Raw genomic sequence first — 18800 nt, forward strand, 5'->3', positions numbered from 1 at the left:
GAGAGAGAGAGGAAGAAAGAGAAGGGGGCCTTAAAGCACTTGAAGAGTTTCATTTCAAAAGGAGATATCCACCATTTGAAAACATTGACACCTTTTGAGAGTTGTATTCCAGACAGGGAAAGTCTGGGAATTGGATAAATTCAGAAGAGTCAGGGAAGTCAACGAATATCAGGGAATTTTACAGATTAGTCACATTACAGCAATACAACAGAATGTATTTTACAAATTGTTTCACACATTTATTGCATTAGATGGTGGTTTTCAGCCCAGCTGGAGTAGAAAACCAGACTGTTCACCCCTTTAGAAAAACAACATTAACAAACCAGGAAGGAAGAACACCTTTAGGTCATGATTTAGTTATGGAAAGTCATGGAAAAGTCATGGAATTTTAGATCAGTAAGTTCTTCAGTTTGGTTCCCACTAACACTGCTGTCCCCTGTCTTCATACTGTAGATTCCTTTAGTTGGAGAGTGCAATTGCTAAACTCATTCATTCAGCTGACAGAGAGAGACAGAGAGAGAGGAGAGAAGGAGGGTGGGGGAGGAGATGAGGAGATGAGGAAGCATATAAGGAGAGGAGAGGAGAGGTTGGACTGAATAGGGAGTGGAATTTATGGAATTTATCCCCCTGAAATCCCATTCCAACACCCAGAGATCGATTTCCATGTGTGTGAGTGTGCGTGTGTGTTTGTGTTTGTGTGTGTGTGTGTGTGTGTGTGTACACTGAGCCTTTGCTCTTTGGACAACTGTTTGGTCAGCCAAATCAGACATTGTCATATCTCTCTCTCTCTGTTAATTATAGAATATCTGACCTTTGAAGTCACAAGGAAACAGCATTTCGATGGCGTCTTGCTTCCGTAATTGTATTTCTGGTTGAAACAGGATGTTGACATTAAAAGAGAGACAGGTCAAAAGCGGGCGGGTTGGACCAGAACAAATATGGAAAGTGACTCATTGCTTCACAATTGTTTTTAATCTTGAGCTTCGCTAATCCTGGTTTCTTCAAAATGAATAAATTCCAGCCACCAGGATGCAACCATGGTGTCTTAGGTAAAGGAAGCTGGGTTTTCAGGGGTGAACACCCAAAAATTCACTACTGCTCATGTCACTGTGAGTTGTGAAGTTGTGAAGTTGCAGGTTTTATATGATGAGAGGGACAGAGAGGAGGCTGTTCAAAAATCTGTGGTGGCATAATTGTTTGGAGTTTTTTTGTATGCCATGAAGTAACTATGAAAAACACGCTGTTTTCCAGGAATGAAAAGTAATTATGATTATGATGAAAAAAATACAGGAAATGTTTTTTTGTACATTTTTGGGCATTTGTTGTTAAATAGGTGTATATTATGATATGGAGAATTACCTAACTGGGCGAACAAGTCATTTTTCATTTTAGTGTGACTTTGAAGAATAATGTGGTTTAGAAATATGTGTTCATATTTCATATCCCTGTTTTCAGGTGAAAATCTGAGTGTCACCTGTCACCTGCAGGGCATACTGTAGGTGTGTGCAGCAGCAATAGGTTATCAGTCACTGTTTAACAAACTGACAGGTTCCCAACACACCCAAACAATAAAGGAGACTATCCTTAGCTGAAATATGCTCTGTTTTAGAACAACCCCCCTTTCATCTTTCTGTCCAAGTCAGGTGTCTGTTCACCCAAGTTAAATAGAGGCTTTGCAGTCATGTCACAAATCTCTCAGCGCCATCAAAGAGAGACATTGCAGAATTAGCTGAGCACAGAATAATGGGCAAATATACCTATAATAACAAGGCTAGAAAGAGTGAGTTACCTGAAAAAGTTTGTTGTGTTGTGGCTGTAGATCCATTCAGTAATGTCCTCAGTAAAAGTGAATAGTGTGATAAGGTGGTTGTAGGTTACTGTGACACAGTAAACTGTCTTGCCTTTAGCCCTAGTCTCTACTCCAAAGGCTCGTGAGGAGTCATTCCAGTTGGGTCAGATCAGGTCATCTGACAATCTGATAAAAGCTCCTTCAGCTCCCAGGATTCATTTTGCCATCCCTCACACTTTATTAAATAACAGCTGTGCTGCTCCATGGGAACTGCAGGCAGCGTGTGTAAACTCCTGCATTATAGATCTGTCTTATGTCTTGTAAATCACAGTCTTCTTGACAGTTGCTACAACATATACACGATTGTGAAATTCTATGATTCAGAAAATGTAATAATGATTAGTAATTCAAGCTTTGAGTTGATCTTTCCTTTTGTTACTATATTATTAATATGTGATTTAGTAGATTTACAAGTCAGTTGAGAGATTGACTGCATTCCAGAGTCTAACTGTAATGTTAACAGAGGCAAACTGGAGGCCAGACTGTTTACATGATGGAAAGGTGTTTTTTAAAGTTTGTATATGACAGTGAGATATGTTTACATAGTTCAGTAATACTGTGTACAACAAAAGATGAGTTCTAGTGTCTATTACTGAATTTAACATGGATCAAGGCAGTGATACATGACATTTCTACTTTCATTTACGTCAGACGTTTTCCTTGTCTTCAGTTGAGCATCTAAGGTTTGGGGGGGTGTCGGGTTTTTATTGGTCACATACACATGGTATACACCTGCTGACCTGCCCCCAATAATAGTTCTGTTGTTATGTGGGGTCTCATCAGACATAGTGTAGGTCCATTTTGGATGGTGACCCCTAGTGTTGGAGCCCCTGACCTAAAGTAACCTCTGCATCAAAGACTGTTAGTCCCACATTTGCTGGCTGTGTTGTTTACTTCCTCAAAGCTTTACTCAGCCTCCTACAGTAAAAGAGACTTAGTAGTTCCACCCAGACTGTTTCCTCTGATAAACTGTAGACTGGTCCACTCCGAAGCCTTGGAGCAAAACAGATTGTAACACTTAGGACTCTGGAAGTGGAATTTTCCCTTCATGGCCGAGCCTCATAGTCAGAAATCACTATATCTTTGAAAATTTACCACAAATGTGTTTTTTCTTCTCCATTTTTGTTTAGGGTAAGAGTTAACTCCAATGACGTTAAAGTAGTAATACGTGTTTCATATAAATAAATGTCTGTTTTGCTACTCTCTCTAAATATCTGGTGTTCGGGTCGATCTTTCCAGGGAAAAATCCTCTGGCGCACAGGAAGTGATGCGTTCTGCGTTTCCAGCAGAAGCAACAGTATTTTGTCTGGAGTAAATAGAAGAAGAACTGGGTAGTTAGCATGAGCAGCGATAGCCACCATGGCTGAACAAATAAAGAAAAGAGAAACTCAAACTGCATCAACAGAAAATTCAAGCTCCGCCCACACTGTTTGATTGACAGGTGATCTGTGGGAAGTGCAGAGCAGAAACACCCGAGGGACAAAGATGGAGAGTTTTAGGTTAGGGTTCGTTAGGATGAGATCTGGTTTTGCAGCACGGCCAGAAAGCAACAGTCGTAACTATTTGAAACCTCCAGTGATTCAGTTCGTATTACTGGAACAAACATTTTTCTCTGGTTGGAATGTTATATATTCATTTTGGAAAACTTTGTTGCCTGAACATCATCATGCAATGTCTCTAAAGTGTCGAGGATCCAGTCTGTACAAGGATTTTTGCCACCTTCTTCCTTGAAAAGTACCATAATTTGTTTTCAGTACTTAATTTGTGATATTAATCATTTTGTGTAAGTTTTTTCACATGGTGGATATCACAGAGTTGTTTATTTCTGCCAGACTTGACTCATGCTCCCACAACGAAAGACCTTGAGTCACTATTAGTTTCAGTATATTACACCAAGCCATTGTTGTTATAATTATGAATATTAGTAAAATTGCCTCCCCACCCCCCGTCCTCCCACTGTTTCCATTGTTCAATTTACACAGATGGGAAATGTGATACTCATTACTGGAATTATTGCCTAGTGGCTTTCCAGCTAATATCTAATGTTTAGACCGCACTCTCATACACACACACACAAATTCAAAGGACCAGATTTCCTGTAATTGTAGTCTATTAAAAACAAAAAAAACCTTGATTGACCCAGGCAAGGTTGTTAAAGCACACGTTCTCTCTGTCAGTCTCTTGCTTCATACTCAGTTCCACACCTTCATACCTGGGAGTCAGTTCTTAGCACTTATTAGCTTTTTACAAAAGTTAAGTTAATTCACTGCAGTTCAGAAAGAGGATTCTGTTCAAAATACAAAATTGGAGACTTTTTGTCATAGAAAGAATCTTATATACATTGTAAAGAAATGTTTTGGAATGCAGACCCTATTTTTATTATTATCTGAATTGAAGTTTCAGTTTACGTGAATTGAGTGAATTCAAAATCAATTGACCCCTCTTTGATGTCAACCGTGATACATTTTTTCAACCTTTTTCCAGGACCTAATACAGGACATAAAAGTCAAGGGCGAAGCTTGAGCCACATAATGTGCTATTAGCGTCAATCATTGATGATCTGCACTGCTGAATGATTAAGCAGGAAACTTAAGGCACTCCAATCGACCAATAGTATTGATCTGTTCAGGGAGTGGAGAGAGTGGAGACGGTGGCTACATTCCAACCCAAAGAGGTCAACCCTAAACTCTACTGCCTCCTTCAGGCACCTGTTGAAACTGCACAGGGCAACCGCATAGCTTACAAGAAGAACTAATTACTGTACTGATTAACAGCTGTCAATATGTATTTGCACCAATGTTACTAAGGCAAATTCCTCTACATGTATTGAACTTGGCGATTTAACTGATTCTGAGTCTGATTACTGCCAGCTGGAATCAGTTGTTGTTCTTGAACCTCACTGTCTGCCATACATCGCTAACGGTTAGCTAAATTAGCTTATCCTTTGCTGCAAAAGTACAATACATTTTTGCCTTAGTATTAAAATGCAGCATTGGTTTAGTTATGTTGGTTTAGGTATTGCTTGACCAAATAAAACTTAAATTTGATTCCAAACATCAGTGTTTGACACTATCAACAGCAGTGTTTTGTATAATGTTCACTAGAGCTGTGCAAGGATGCAAATGTAGAAAATCTTCCTGTGAAATGGTAAGACCATGCTCACTTTGGGAATGCCCACAATGAGCAGAGGCTATGAATTCAACATTTACTGCGCAGGAAGTTTGGCTCGCTGAACAGCATTCTTCATGGTCCCATCCTTCATATGGCTCAGTTGAGCTTCCCCAGAATGAGCTCATTACACAGCCTGACTGTGTGTGTGTGTGTGTGTGTGTGTGTGTGTGTGTGTGTGTGTGTGTGTGTGAGTGTAGAAAGCATAACAGAGTGAGAGAGTGCGTTGTGAGTGTACCACAGCGCTGAGTTTCTGACTGCATAAGATCTCTGATAGCTTTGTGTCCTCTGAGAGACAGGATTACAGATCCGCACAGAGCTGAGGAGGGAATAACAGAAAGAGAGAGAGATGAGTGAGAGATTTACATAAACATTTGAAGGGAAAGAGGGCAGAGAGGCATGAGAGAGGAGAAAACACTTGGCCTGAAAATGGCTTTTATGCATCTCTTGTATGTGTTATTTCTTCCCGCTCTCCGTTGCCTTACACAACTCAGATCACAATGCGAGCCTGACTGCTCCCATATCTGATTCTGAAGATCCCACAACAATATGAGAAAAATCCAATTTTCTGCATCCAGACCTGTCACCTAATGTGTCCTGGCCCGATCAGATGATAAAAGTCATTGAAATGGCAAGTGTAACCGTAGCCAAAATGTCAGTCCTATGCATTTGGGTGGATCTGAGGTCTGCCTCCACTTTAGAATCTTTTAAATCAGGGCTTAAAACTTTTCTGTTCGCCAGGGCTTTTTAAGAAATCTAGGGCGACACTCATCTGCACTGTAATATTTATTTATTTCTATCTTTTATATTTTCTTTTAAATGTGATTTTAATGCACTTTTCACTTTTCTAATCTTCTTGTCTTTTTATCTATGTCTTTATTTTTATTTTATTTATGTAAAGCACTTTGAATTGCTGTTGTGTATGAAATGTGCTTTATAAATAAACTTGCCTTGCCTTGCCTTGGATCTGTTCTTTAGTAATGGCAGTTTGAATGACTGAATTACATCAAAATACTAGCATGCACATTGTTTAAACTATGAAAGTCTAATCCTCAAAAGCATGTCATCTTTTCATCAAGAACTTACAACTTTTCACCATTAGACATCAATGGAGCATACAGCAAATCATCCTCATGTTGTTTGGAGGTGATTAGGAAACATAAAGAGAGGGGTGGGAGGGGTTTGGCATGTGACAGAGCCTGTTATTATGTTGAAATGGAGATACTGGTGGTTATAGTCATTGTGTAACATGATAAATACAAACAAGACAAAGGACACTTAGTGGTTAGCATCCAGGCTGAAGTCACAGAGAGAGAGAGAGAGAGAGAGAGAGAGATGGCATAAGAGACAATGATGATATGAATGAATAAATAGAGCTCGTCTGACTACACAACTGAGGAAGCAACTGCTAAAGATGTATGGAGTTACTTTTGTATCTTCTTATTATGTACTGTATCATAATGAATGAAAAAGATCTGTATGAATGAAAGAAGATATGAATGAATGGCAAAACATTTTGGATAAATGGAAGAAGTACACTAAATGAAAGGAAAAGAATCCGGAACTGTTTTTGTTTTTTTTCATTTTCAAACCTTTTTATTTTTACTTTCAAAACTTAACTGCGATGAAAACATGGAACTGTTGAGAAGTGGGGAAAGCAGATCCACCCAGGCTATTTCTCCACTCCCTGTGACCCACCTAGTGTGTGTGTGTGTGTGTGTGTGTGTGTGTGTCTTTTGTTCGTGGGTGAGCTGACGAGAGCATGCATGTACATGTGTGCATATGTATAGACTGAAAATAGCATGTACATCCATGCCTGTATATTTAAAACATCATATACCTCCGTCCCAGCATGCTTAGTGATCTTCCAGGGTGTGTGTGTGGTTGGTTTATCCCGGCTCTATCATTTGGCTGCCGTCCCGTTGCTCTGCCCTGTGTGCCCTGTAGTTTGGTTTCCTTTGAAGATTTGGAAGCCATTTCTACTTCAGTGGAAGCTATTTCTAAACCTTTATTTACCTTATGAAGGTTGACTGAGCGCTCTTGCTCTCTTCTCTTCCTGCTTCAAATTCATACAGTAACAGATATTCCCACCTGGCAGCTGCCCAGTACGACCACAGTCCTCTACTGTCGGCCACTGAGCAGCTCCACTGCAGCAGTTATGGGTTAAGTGTCTTGCTCAAGGGCAGTTGGGGAGTTGGTGATCTTGTGTTTGGAGACGGTTAGAGCCACCCAGCCCTCCACCCCACCCAACTATTAGTGGGCAGACATCAGAGAGGAACACAAACACATTAAATCCCCCCTCTCTCTCTCTCTCTCTCTCTCTCTCTCTCTCTCTCTCTCTCTGTGTAAATTCAGAGGTTAAAATAAAGAAAATAAAGTGAAAAAAATCAAATCAAGAGCCCAGATGATGAACAAGGTGTCGTCCCCCACCAATGATGTAATCACCCTCACGGCCAATCAGAAACAATTATGTCACCGTGTTTTGACCTGTAATTGAAAATCAGAGAGCGCAGTGGTGAGATGCATAATTTAATAAAATCCAATCAGCTGACAAATGAACTGAAATGCTAATTAGCAGCAAGTTTTTATTCCAAAACAGAGTACGGGCCAGAAATCTCAGCATTCATTGGTATTAATGAACATAGTCATTATTTCCCAATTCCCATTCAACACTAATTGTGATTGCCTTTACCCCCCCCCACCTCCCCACTCCATCCCTCTCCAGGAGTTATGCAGCGACCCCCATCTGTTTGTGGACGGCATCAGTGCCCACGACCTGCACCAGGGCCAACTGGGGAACTGCTGGTTCGTCGCCGCCTGCTCCAGTCTGGCCTCCAGAGAGGCGCTATGGCAGAAGGTAAGAGACACAGAGACACAGAGAGAGAGAGAGAGAGAGAGAGAGAATATTACATGGTTCTTAAATGGTTAATGTTCAATTGATAAGTTATGTTTAGAGCATCCCATTCATATTATCTAAGTTTTGTTGTTTCTATTTTTTTTATTTTTCGCTGTTGTTGTTCAACTGCTTTGGCATTGTAAGGAAAATGTTACCATGCCGATAAAGCCCTTTGAATTGAATTGAATTTACTTTAATTGATAGAAAGAGGGAGGGAGAAAGAGAAAGGAAGGACAGAGAAAGAAAAGTTGTCATTACTGGGTGGTGACTGGGTGTGAGCACATGTTGACTCTGGCTGTGTGTGTGTGTATGGGTGCCAGATTATTGTGATTGGGTGTGTGTTTACTCTAGGTGTGTGTGTGTGTGTGTGTATGTACTATGGCTCATAGCATAGTGATGTTCCAATAGATTACATTTAGAAGAGGTCCAGAGCCTCCCCACCTTACTTCACACACGTCACTTGTAATATTCTGAGACACTATCTCTAGCTAATGACCAGTTTAGCGGTGATTTGGGTTCACGGCCTCAGCAGTGATGTTACCATGCTGATGATAACCAGGCAGTGAGACCAAAGCACAGTAACACCCACTGTCACGCTGACGCTCCAGACAGAAGCACAGACCGCCTTCACTTCAACAAATTACATCAGTAACGCTTTCTGTGACAACCGTGTCTATAGTGCATTCTAACAGCACTCATAAGGAATTATAATGCACTCATAATGCCTTATGACCATGCTATAAGAACACATAATGCTTTCTGATGCATTATATCAGCACTCATAAAACATTATGTAAGGGATAATGTACAGCGAGCCGGTCCGTGTCTTGATTCACAGCTATCAAAGACATAAAATATTAATTCTAAATGGTTTTATTACAAGCTGAAGTAATTTACAAGTTTCTGACAAAAAAAATAAAAAACTAGCAGCGTCTCTAGCTAGCATCCTATAAAACCTCCTTGGTAGCAGAGCTGCAACCATAGACACCTAAACAAATCCAGTAAGATTGTCGTTCAGTCTGTTATTCCAGCCTTCTGAATGAGTTTACTGGCCAATCAGAATTGAGTATTCGACAAAGTATGTATTAAACATATATAACTTAGAATGAATTATAAGTCCAATCATTTTATGAATGTTAATGACTAGCTATCTATTAGACATTATTCCGTTGAGATGAAAAGATTGTCTGACAACCTCTGATAACTATCTAGTCATAAACATTCATAAGAAACTCGTAGTGATTCATTATCAGTACTATATATTGTCATAAGGCATTATGAAAGCAGAATATTCCTAATGATTGTCCTTATAATGCACTGTAGTTATGGTAGTCATATAAAGCGTTGACGTTACATCTTACATTTATATTTTAGGCATTTAGCGGATGCTCTTATCCAGTTACAGTGAGTGTGCTGGTGCTGTAGGGGGTTCAGTGTCTTGCTCAAAGACACTTCAACAGGACACTTGGCTGTTGAACCTGTGACCTTTTGGTTACAGGACGGTCAGTAGGTCGCCCCGCTGGCTACATGTAGCTTACACATTCGAAACATGTTGAGAATACACTGTGGAAGTGAGTTACTAGTATTCATCTCGTGTTGCAGTTATGGTTGTATGTGTGTGTGTGTGTGTCTTCCTCTCTGTTTTTTCCGCTGTTCGTTCCCTCTTTCCTCCTCTCTGGTCTCGGAGGGTCCTCCCCTGCTCTCGCTTTTCCATCAGCTGAAGGGAAACTAAAGCCGGTTTTAGTCTCTGCTGCCTCACCGGGGCGGCCGGTTGTCTTGACACCCATCACTGGTCCAAAAAACAAACACTGGGTCTGAAACACTTCTATCAGCCTCTACCAGCAGCTTTCAAGTCAGCTCAGTCTGAAAGATGTCCTGGCAGGATTTTAGGCAAACTACAAAAGCAGTTATATTATTTTATGCTAAAGTTACAGAGCCCAGAAGTAGCCGTCCTGTAGGGACATTTTTTTTATCTTGTAGTAACAAAGTATTAACTCATGCTATTGTGTGTGGACATTCCTGGAGGTATACCACTGACAATAAATGCAAACAATTTGTTTGGAATAAAACTCACTGTATTTTTATTTTACTCATGCCCTGTATATGCCATTATGCTATTCACATTTAATTTGTTTCATTTTCCAAACCCCATCCCTGCTGCTTAAAATGAATTGCTCAAAAAATGTCCCATGCAGCACTGACTTAAGATAAACATTTTGAGGCAGTTCAGATGGTAAAGTTTGCCAGCAACTATAACCAGTATGCTTATTGGTACCAATAACAATGCTTTTTTGTCATTATACCTTCAATTCTTATAGATGGCAACATAATCCATATGGATATTGATCCGTTGGCAGTTTCTGACCCTACTGAAGCAATATTGACCCTCTGATTTGCCCCAGTAAAGTTTCCCCTTTTAGAGTAAACTCCACTGCAGCAGAGAACCTAGATAGATAACAGACATTTTACTGGCAGGATTCGGCTCAGCTGAGGTCCAGGAAAGTTTGACTGGAAACAAAATGGGAACTATTGTAACTTATGACCAGTCACTGTGGCTGTAACCATGACATGCTGGGATCTGGCCTCGCTGTTTGTTCACTCCCCTCCAACTTAAACAGAGAGAGACAGAGCAATACACAGAGAGACAGAGAAATACAGAGAGAGACAGAGAGATACAGACAGAGAGACAGAGAAATACACAGAGAGAGACAGAGAAATACACAGAGAGACAGAGAAATACAGAGAGAGACAGACAAATACAGAGAGAGACAGAGAGATGCAGACAGAGAGACAGAGAAATACACAGAGAGAGACAGAGCAATACACAGAGAGACAGAGAAATACAGAGAGAGACAGACAAATACAGAGAGAGACAGAGAGATACAGACAGAGAGACAGAGAAATACACAGAGAGAGACAGAGAAATACAGAGAGAGACAGAAATACAGACAGAGAGACAGAAATATACAGAGAAAGAGAAATACAGAGAGAGACAGAGAAATTAACGGAGAGAGAGAAATACAGAGAGACAGAGAAATACAGAGAGAAAGAGAGAAATACAGAGACAGAGAAATACAGAGAGACAGAGAAATACAGAGACAGAGAAATACAGAGAGAAAGAGAGAAATACAGAGAGAGACAGAGAAATACAGAGAGAAAGAGAGAAATACAGAGAGAGACAGAGAAATTCACGGAGAGAGAGAAATACAGAGAAAGAGAGAAATACAGAGAGACAGAGAAATACAGAGAGACAGAAATAGAGACAGAGAAATACAGAGAGAAAGAAATAGAGTGAGAGACATAAATACAGAGAAATACAGAGAGAAAGAGAGAAATATCGAGAGAGATAGAGAAATACACAGAGAAAGAGAGAAATAGAGATAGAGAAATACACAGAGAAAGAGAGAAATACAGAGAGACAGAGAAATACAGAGAGAAAGAGAGAAATACAGAGAGAGAGAGAGAGAGCGATAGAGAAATATACAGAGAAAGAGAGAAATACAGAGAGACAGAGAAATACACAGAGAAAGAGAGAAATACAGAGAGACAGAGAGAGAGAGAAATACACAGAGAAAGAGAGAAATACAGAGAGACAGAGAAATACACAGAGAAAGAGAGAAATACAGAGAGACAGAGAAATACACAGAGAAAGAGAGAAATACAGAGAGACAGAGAGAGAGAGAAATACACAGAGAAAGAGAGAAATACAGAGAGAGACAGAGAAATACAGAGAGAAAGAGAGAAATACAGAGAGAGAGAAAGAGAGAAATACACAGAGAAAGAGAGAAATACAGAGAGAGACAGGGGATTTGCTGTTTATCCACTGTGTTTCCTGAACGGAGCAGGACTGAGTCTCATAGAGGAAACAGCTGTTGTGTTGTAGCCAGTGATCAGGATGGACTTATTCTCCCCCAGAGGAAACCACCGGCACCGCTAGTAGTGTAACTTCTAATGACCTCTGACCTCTTACGATGCACAGGTAACAGAGATTAGAGAGGTTAGAGGTTAGAGAAGCGGGCTTTTGACTGGAAGGTTGCCAGTTTGAATCCCTGCGCTGACTAGGAAGATCAGAAAAGGAAATGAATGTGAAGCATAGTGTTGAAAAAGAGCATGCATGCTCAGTCAGCTTTCAAAACACCAGGACCGCTTTCTCATACTGAGCTGGCTGCATCTTCTTTTCGTAATCCATGTCTCACTTGTCTCAAAGCTTAAAATCCTTTCTTTAACCCGTCTCCTGCACCTTCAGCTGCATCCCTTAATGACAGAAGTGGATTTAATAGGTGAAATCAATGAAGGAGCTTTGGCCTCTCCTGGATTCACAAGGGTCGGTCTATTTCATGGAAAGATGCTGGAATTCTTCTTTACGTATTGTAAATATAGTGTGTATGAGGAGTTGTGATGCCAGTTTCAACAGGTTTTTCAGAACCAACTATGAAATCCAACTTTTGAATGTGTCATCGCAAACTCAGATAACTTAGCTCTAGATAATCAGTCGCCAGTTAAAGAGTTTTCTTCTTGCAATTAAATAAAATTTAAATGGCTTTGGATTAACAAGGTTTGACAAAATGTTAATTCTTTTACAGAGAGGACTCTCTGTATTTTAGGGATATAGAATGATGGATTTTAGGTAATAATTTTTACAGTTTTGGAAATGAACTCTTACATTTATTGTCAGTGGTATACCTCTAAGGAAGAGCTTACATTCATCAGTCCCAGAAGAAAAAGACCTTGGGATAGAGGAAGTCAGACTGAGCTGCCTGTAGTCTGCTGGTTAAGAGCCTGTTTATGTTATTTTATAAGATGTAATGAGCTGTTGTTGGTCTGTGTGTGTGTGTGTGTGTGTGTGTGTGTGTGTGTGTGTGTGTGTGTGTGTGTGTGTGGTTACACTCAGTTCTTACTGCTCATTAGACTGAACACAGATGAGAGCTAATTGGATCTAAGTGTTCCCTCCATAGAGTTAGAATGGACAGAGAGGACACTTAGTAGGTTGGTACTTTCCAGCCAAGCTGCAAAGCTGAAATTCATCATAAATTTCACCCAAAGATTTGATTGTGAAACTGACATCGTTGTTGTTGTGGGTGTAATGCTTGGTCCCTGGAGCCTGCAGGAGTCTGGTAGGTTGATAATGTGGAACAACAGAGATTCATCTAAGTGTCAGAGGCAGCCAGCCAACCAGCACTAATGAAATATTAGGTAACACTTTAATTGTATAACCCATTCAACCCATGCAATCAGAAACACATTATAAGCACATAGTGAATGCCAAAAGTAAATGTAAATACATATTGTTAATTGTCATGGCTCTTTTATAATAGATCTCTTGATCTCACTTCACTTTAGATAACATGATGAGTTCATGGATTATAAAATATAAATAAAAGAAATAGATTACTTATAACAGCCGAGTAACCTGGTCATACAAAATTCATAATGCATTATAGTGTATTACGATGTTTCCTGTTGCCACTATGATGTAATTCTAATTTATATGTAATTATCTTTTGTCTAATTAATATGTAATTAATATGTAATTATAATGTGCATATCATGACTTAAAATGTGTTAAAACCAACAATTCAAGTGTTATCAAAAAGCACTATAATGTTCCTATAATATTACACACACACACACACACACACACACACACACACACATACCTTAACCTCCACCCATAACACCAAGCCAATCTTTGTGTTTGAAATTGGACAATAAATCATTAATTCTGTAAGAAAACTAACCTAATGATTTAAAAATGTTGCTAATATATTATTACATCTGATCAATAATAAGTATTTTAATACAAGTTAATATTTTTTGTGTAATATAATGACAGTTGTCTGATAAAAGCAAATAAATACAATTTAACAAAGGTTAATTTTGAATCACAATTAAAGTTATTCGTTATTCCAGTTAAAGCAAATGGGTGATTGTGTAGCCGTGGGAAACGGCATCATCCTGTCTCTCTTCCGGTACAATCTCATTAATGCCCTGTCTCTCTATCTGCCTCTCTCGTTACTTTATTGATTTGATTGATTTAGCAGAAACCAAAATGTGAATTCTCAAGCCCCTCGAACAACAGTTCAAACCATATGGAGATGATTAACTATTTAGCTGAAAACATGTACTATCCAATACCTGTCTCTCTCTCCTCCTCTTCCTCAGTATACCTGTCTCTCTCTCCTTTGCTCTCTATGTTTCTCTCCCTATCACTGTTTCTCTCTCTCTCTTTCCCTCTTTCTCACTCTGCCTCTCTTTCTTTCTCTCTCTCATCTGCTTCCACCTCTTTACATCCTCTCTTGCTCGTGATAACTGAATAATTGGGTTTATTATGGAGAGAGAGAGAGAGAGAGAGAGAGAAAGAGAGAGATAGAGAGAGAGATTTTTGATCCTGTGTGTCTATTGATTGTCCTACAGGATGACAGCAATTAGCTCCGTTCCTCCTCTCTCCTCTCCTTTCCTCTCCTCCTCTCTCCTTTCCTCTCCTCTCCTCTCCTCTGCTCTCCTCCTCTCTCCTCTCCTCTCCTCTCCTCCTCTCTCCTCTCCTCTCCTCTCCTCTCCTCCTCTCTCCTCTCCTCTCATCTCCTCTGCTCTCCTCCTCTCTCTCCTCTCCTCCTCTCCTCTCTCCTCTCCTCCTCTCCTCTCTCCTCTCCTCTCCTCTCCTCTCCTCCTCTCTCCTCTCATCTCCTCTGCTCTCCTCCTCTCTCCTCTCCTCTCCTCTCCTCCTCTCCTCTCCTCTCTCCTCTCCTCTCCTCTCTCCTCTGCTCTCCTCCTCTCTCCTCTCCTCTCCTCTCTCCTCTCCTCTCCTCCTCTCTCCTCTCCTCTCCTCTCCTCCTCTGTCCTCTCCTCTCCTCTCCTACCTTGCTCTCGTCTCCCTTCCTCTCCCCTCCCTCCTTTCTCCTCCCCTCCCCTGACCTCCCTTCCCTCCCCTAACCAATAATAATCAGCAGCAATGAGAGCACACAGAGACCCAACTCAGCTTTCAGTCGATATTTAATAGATGTCTCTCTATTGATCTCTATTTTGTGTCAGGCAGACAGTCATGCACTGTGAATACTTGATAGTCCATCCACTGCTACATGTTGTTTTGCACCTAGCTGTCGCTGATTTGAACAATGGAACTATCTGGAAAAGAAAACAACAACAACACTATTTTCTTAAATCTTGTATATCTCAAATGCAGCTACGGTATAAAGTATCAAAAAACAAGCTACTCCTATACATGTGTTCATCATTATAGTCAGCGGATCAATAGATGCAGTTTTATTCACAAATATAAATGGAATCCTTTTCTATCTGTCATGTTTGTATCCTCATACCCTTAATTTACTGTAAAAGGGAATTCCACTGTTGTGCAAAAGTAATTACGTTTCTTAAAGTTCAGTTTTGAGTTCTGAGTTATGAGGTATGAGCTTTCAATGTCATGGTCACCAAATTGTATTGCCAAAGAAAATCTTTTTCCTGATCTTTTCCATAGCAAAAGGAAACTTGCAGGTGTACAAGAGGATAGGCAGCAGTTTTGTGTGTTCAGTATTTAGTGAATTCATACTTTTGTCTTGACTTGGCTTTTGAGATTTTGCAAAACTTGAACCATGTCCTTAAACGTTAGCATGCACCATAGCAGAATAAATTAATGCTGGGCACCCAGAGGTGAAGCTCCAACCTTCTTATCGTACTATTGCAAGTTAATTGATGAAGTCAAAAAAAATGTGGAGGAGTGAGAAAAAGGGAAGAGTTGGAAAGGCGAAAGAAAGTTAGGAAATTGAAGTTGGTGTATTCCTTTGATTTCTGGAAAAGCTGACTTATTGTAGATGGAAGGCTTTCATTCAACAACAGTATGGTAATTTTTAGATGAAGTCACAAATCAAAGAAAATATGAATAAAATTTCCCAACCCTGGCCTGCAATGCTTTTCTGGTGACAAGGATTCCAATGGCGAAAAGTGAAAAGTCAGTGCTCTGGGGTGAACTCCACTGAGCAGCTGAGGTTTGTTGGCTCCGCCCCTTCCTTGAAGGCAAACAGGAAGAACATGACCTTCCTGACCTTGGCCAGGTCAGCGATCCTCTCCCCGAACTCCTGCATGTCCGCCTCCAGACACTTGAGCGGCGAATCCTCCGGATCTCCGGCGTTGCGCCAAAAGGTTCCGACGGGCTCCAGGAGCTGGCGGGTCATCAGGTTGGTGAGGTCGGGGGTCCAGAGCTGGGAGATGCCGGTGACGGTGACGCGGCCGTGGCCGGTCAGCGAGACGTGCCAGCGGGAGAAGGCTAGTTCCTGGACGGAGAAGTCCAGACGGTAGACGGCCTCATGGGGAAGCAGCAGGCGCTCGCCGTCCTGACGCTTCTGACCCGACCGCTGCAGAGACGCCACACGAAGACGCATCACCTGGAGAGGAAGAAGAAGATGCATTTATATTATGAGAGAGAGAGAGAGAGAGAGAGAGAGAGAGAAGCAGGTATAGCCATAGAGAAACAGACAAAGAGGGAGATAGGAAGAGATAGACAAGAGAAAGAAAAATTACAAATGGTTGGAGAAGAGAAGTGGTGGTTTGACAAAATAATGCTGTCATATTACTAATTTCTATATTTAAAAATGCTGGCACAACAGTTTGTGTTAATGTTAACATTGGACTACTAACCACATGTAAGGTTGCAAATCATATGTTTACAACAAGACAGCGATGGTTAGCTGAACAGATACTATGGTTAGCTAGCTAACAAAATGATCAGTTCCCAGTCAAGCACAGTACAGAAATTGATGCTGTCTATTGAATTCTGTTGAGATGGCTGGTTCTTGAGGTGGGAAGTTTTTAGTTTTTAGCAGCTGTTGTTGCCCAAGGAGGACTTCCAATATGGCCACCAGAAGGTGTGACATCTATCATCTCTATAGATCCCAGACAGGGAAAGTTATTCTGATTCTGATTGAAGATTCCCCCGCAAGTGTTTACATGAGCGCTAAATAAAATGATCACATAAGGTGTGCGTTTACGTGCTCCACAGTATGTAATCAGAATTAAAGTTCCTGACATGCGCAAAATACAGAATCCTTACAGACAGTCCTACTCACTACTATGCACTACTATAAGGTCATGTCACAGTGAAAAAGACAAGTTCACCTTGCCATCAGATTGCCCTGTACCGCTCTCCTTACTGCTTAGTTTAAAATGTCTTTTTCTATCACTTCCCTCAGGAATCTTGTCAGGGAACTGTAGCTCTGGCCCCTACTATTGGTTACTTATGTTGTTGGTGATATAAAGGAAGCTTATTCTACTGTTTCACTTATTGTCACTCTAAATGATAACATCATTTCGAGCCGAGTACAATGATCTTATTGTCTGAAATCCCACAAGCAAAGTGAATTTTTTCCCTTCAAACATGTCTGAGTAATCCAACACAATTACCAACTTTTTAAGAGGTATTTGTAATTAATGTGTTGTTTTTTCTGTAAATTTATCAGATTACAGTCACCATGTTTTTGTAATCAGGCTATTGTAATCCCATTACATTATGAGTAATTTATTACTTCTCTATTCTCCCTACTGAACAGTATACAGTAGATAGCTTTGTAAATTACAAATGTTATGGAAATTCTGCTGTGGCACAAAGGCAAAAAACAGTAATAAAAGAAAAATAATGTACATAGACATGTCGTGTTGGTAAACTATATCACTGAAAAGCTGTCAGGAATGAAAATGCATTTTTTTCAATTACCCAATGGATTTAAAATGGGTTTCCCTGGGGTCATGAAATTTGCTGAAAATTTAGCATGAAAATGATCATATAAACGTTCAACCTAAGTAAAAAACAGGAACATGGATATTGGAGTTGGGGCTGCACGATCAATTGAAAAACAGTCAAACCTGCAGTATTGAATCCTGACATTTCCCAACTGAAAGAGACTGCTGTTTTTCTCAGATTCCTCCTAAACTGTTTTCTGGTGATGTGCAGAAACCCTCGTCTTCAATTTAAGTTGCATGTTGGAGAAAATCCTTTCATATTCAAACTGAGTCCCATCGTGTTTCCCCCCCCCCCCCGAAATTATATTTTTTCAAGTAAAACAAAACATGTTGCAGTTCATATCACAGTCACCACTAATCAGAATAAGAATTGATCAAAAGATGACTTTTTTTCATCAATATCGTGCAGATTTGAAAGCAGTGATATCCAGCAGAGCCTCACCTCTGTCAGTGAAACATCCTCTTTGAAGCTCAACACCATGGCCTCGGAGGGGGCTTCGGCCTTGTCCGCGTCCGACTTCGAGGTCATAGTCCTGGGGTAGGGAGAGGGCAAGGCCTGCCTGTCTGGATGGACGTTGTGCTGGATGGGGTTCGGACAGAGTTTCTGCTTCTCTCTCTCTCTCTCTCTCTCTCTCTATCTCTGTCTCTCTCTCTTTTTCTCTCTCTATCTATCTTCTGCCTAATCAAACTAGCTCTCTCTCGCTCTCCCCTCCCGCACGGTCTCTTATGCCATCTCTCTCTCTCTTCCCGCCCTCCCTCTCTCCTACTGTTTCCATCACAGTATACCAGTCTCTCTTTCTCTCTCTCTCTCTCTCTCTCTCTCTCTCTCTTTCTCCCTCTCTCACTCCCCAGAGGGCAGTACGGCTGGGACTCTATTGATTGGTATGCCACATAGAGTGAGAGAGGATAGGATAGAGGGATGGGGAATGGGATCAATACAAAAACAATATCAGTCAGTGTAATTAGTTGTTTTCTCTTGTCCTATCAAGCTTATTTCAATCCAATTTAAGGCATCCAACCAATGCCTTAAAACTTACACTACCATGAAATAATTCTGAACATTACTAAAACCATTAAAGAATACGTGTCTGAATGATTAAGTTTTCGTCTTGCTGTAAACTAAAAACTGTAAATTTCTGAAAAGAAAAAAAACAGAAA

At 40.5% G+C, this 18800-nt stretch overlaps 2 protein-coding genes across 2 annotated transcripts in view; one reads left to right on the top strand and one right to left on the bottom strand.

Annotated features, from left to right (window-relative positions):
- Positions 1-18800, top strand: part of capn5a (calpain 5a) — a 42211-nt gene that overhangs the window by 10778 nt on the left and 12633 nt on the right. Inside the window, exon 3 of the mRNA XM_078284112.1 lies at positions 7743-7874. Coding sequence (XP_078140238.1) covers positions 7743-7874 — 132 coding nt within the window. The remainder of the gene's footprint in view (positions 1-7742; positions 7875-18800) is intronic.
- Positions 15860-18171, bottom strand: ompa (olfactory marker protein a). Its single transcript, XM_071898914.1, has 2 exons — positions 18085-18171; positions 15860-16291 (listed from the first exon to the last, which is right to left on the bottom strand). Exons 1-2 carry the CDS (start codon positions 18169-18171, stop codon positions 15860-15862), a joined length of 519 nt encoding a protein of 172 aa, XP_071755015.1.

Source organism: Centroberyx gerrardi, chromosome 6, assembly GCF_048128805.1.
Source record: "Centroberyx gerrardi isolate f3 chromosome 6, fCenGer3.hap1.cur.20231027, whole genome shotgun sequence".
Classification (NCBI taxonomy): domain Eukaryota; kingdom Metazoa; phylum Chordata; class Actinopteri; order Beryciformes; family Berycidae; genus Centroberyx; species Centroberyx gerrardi.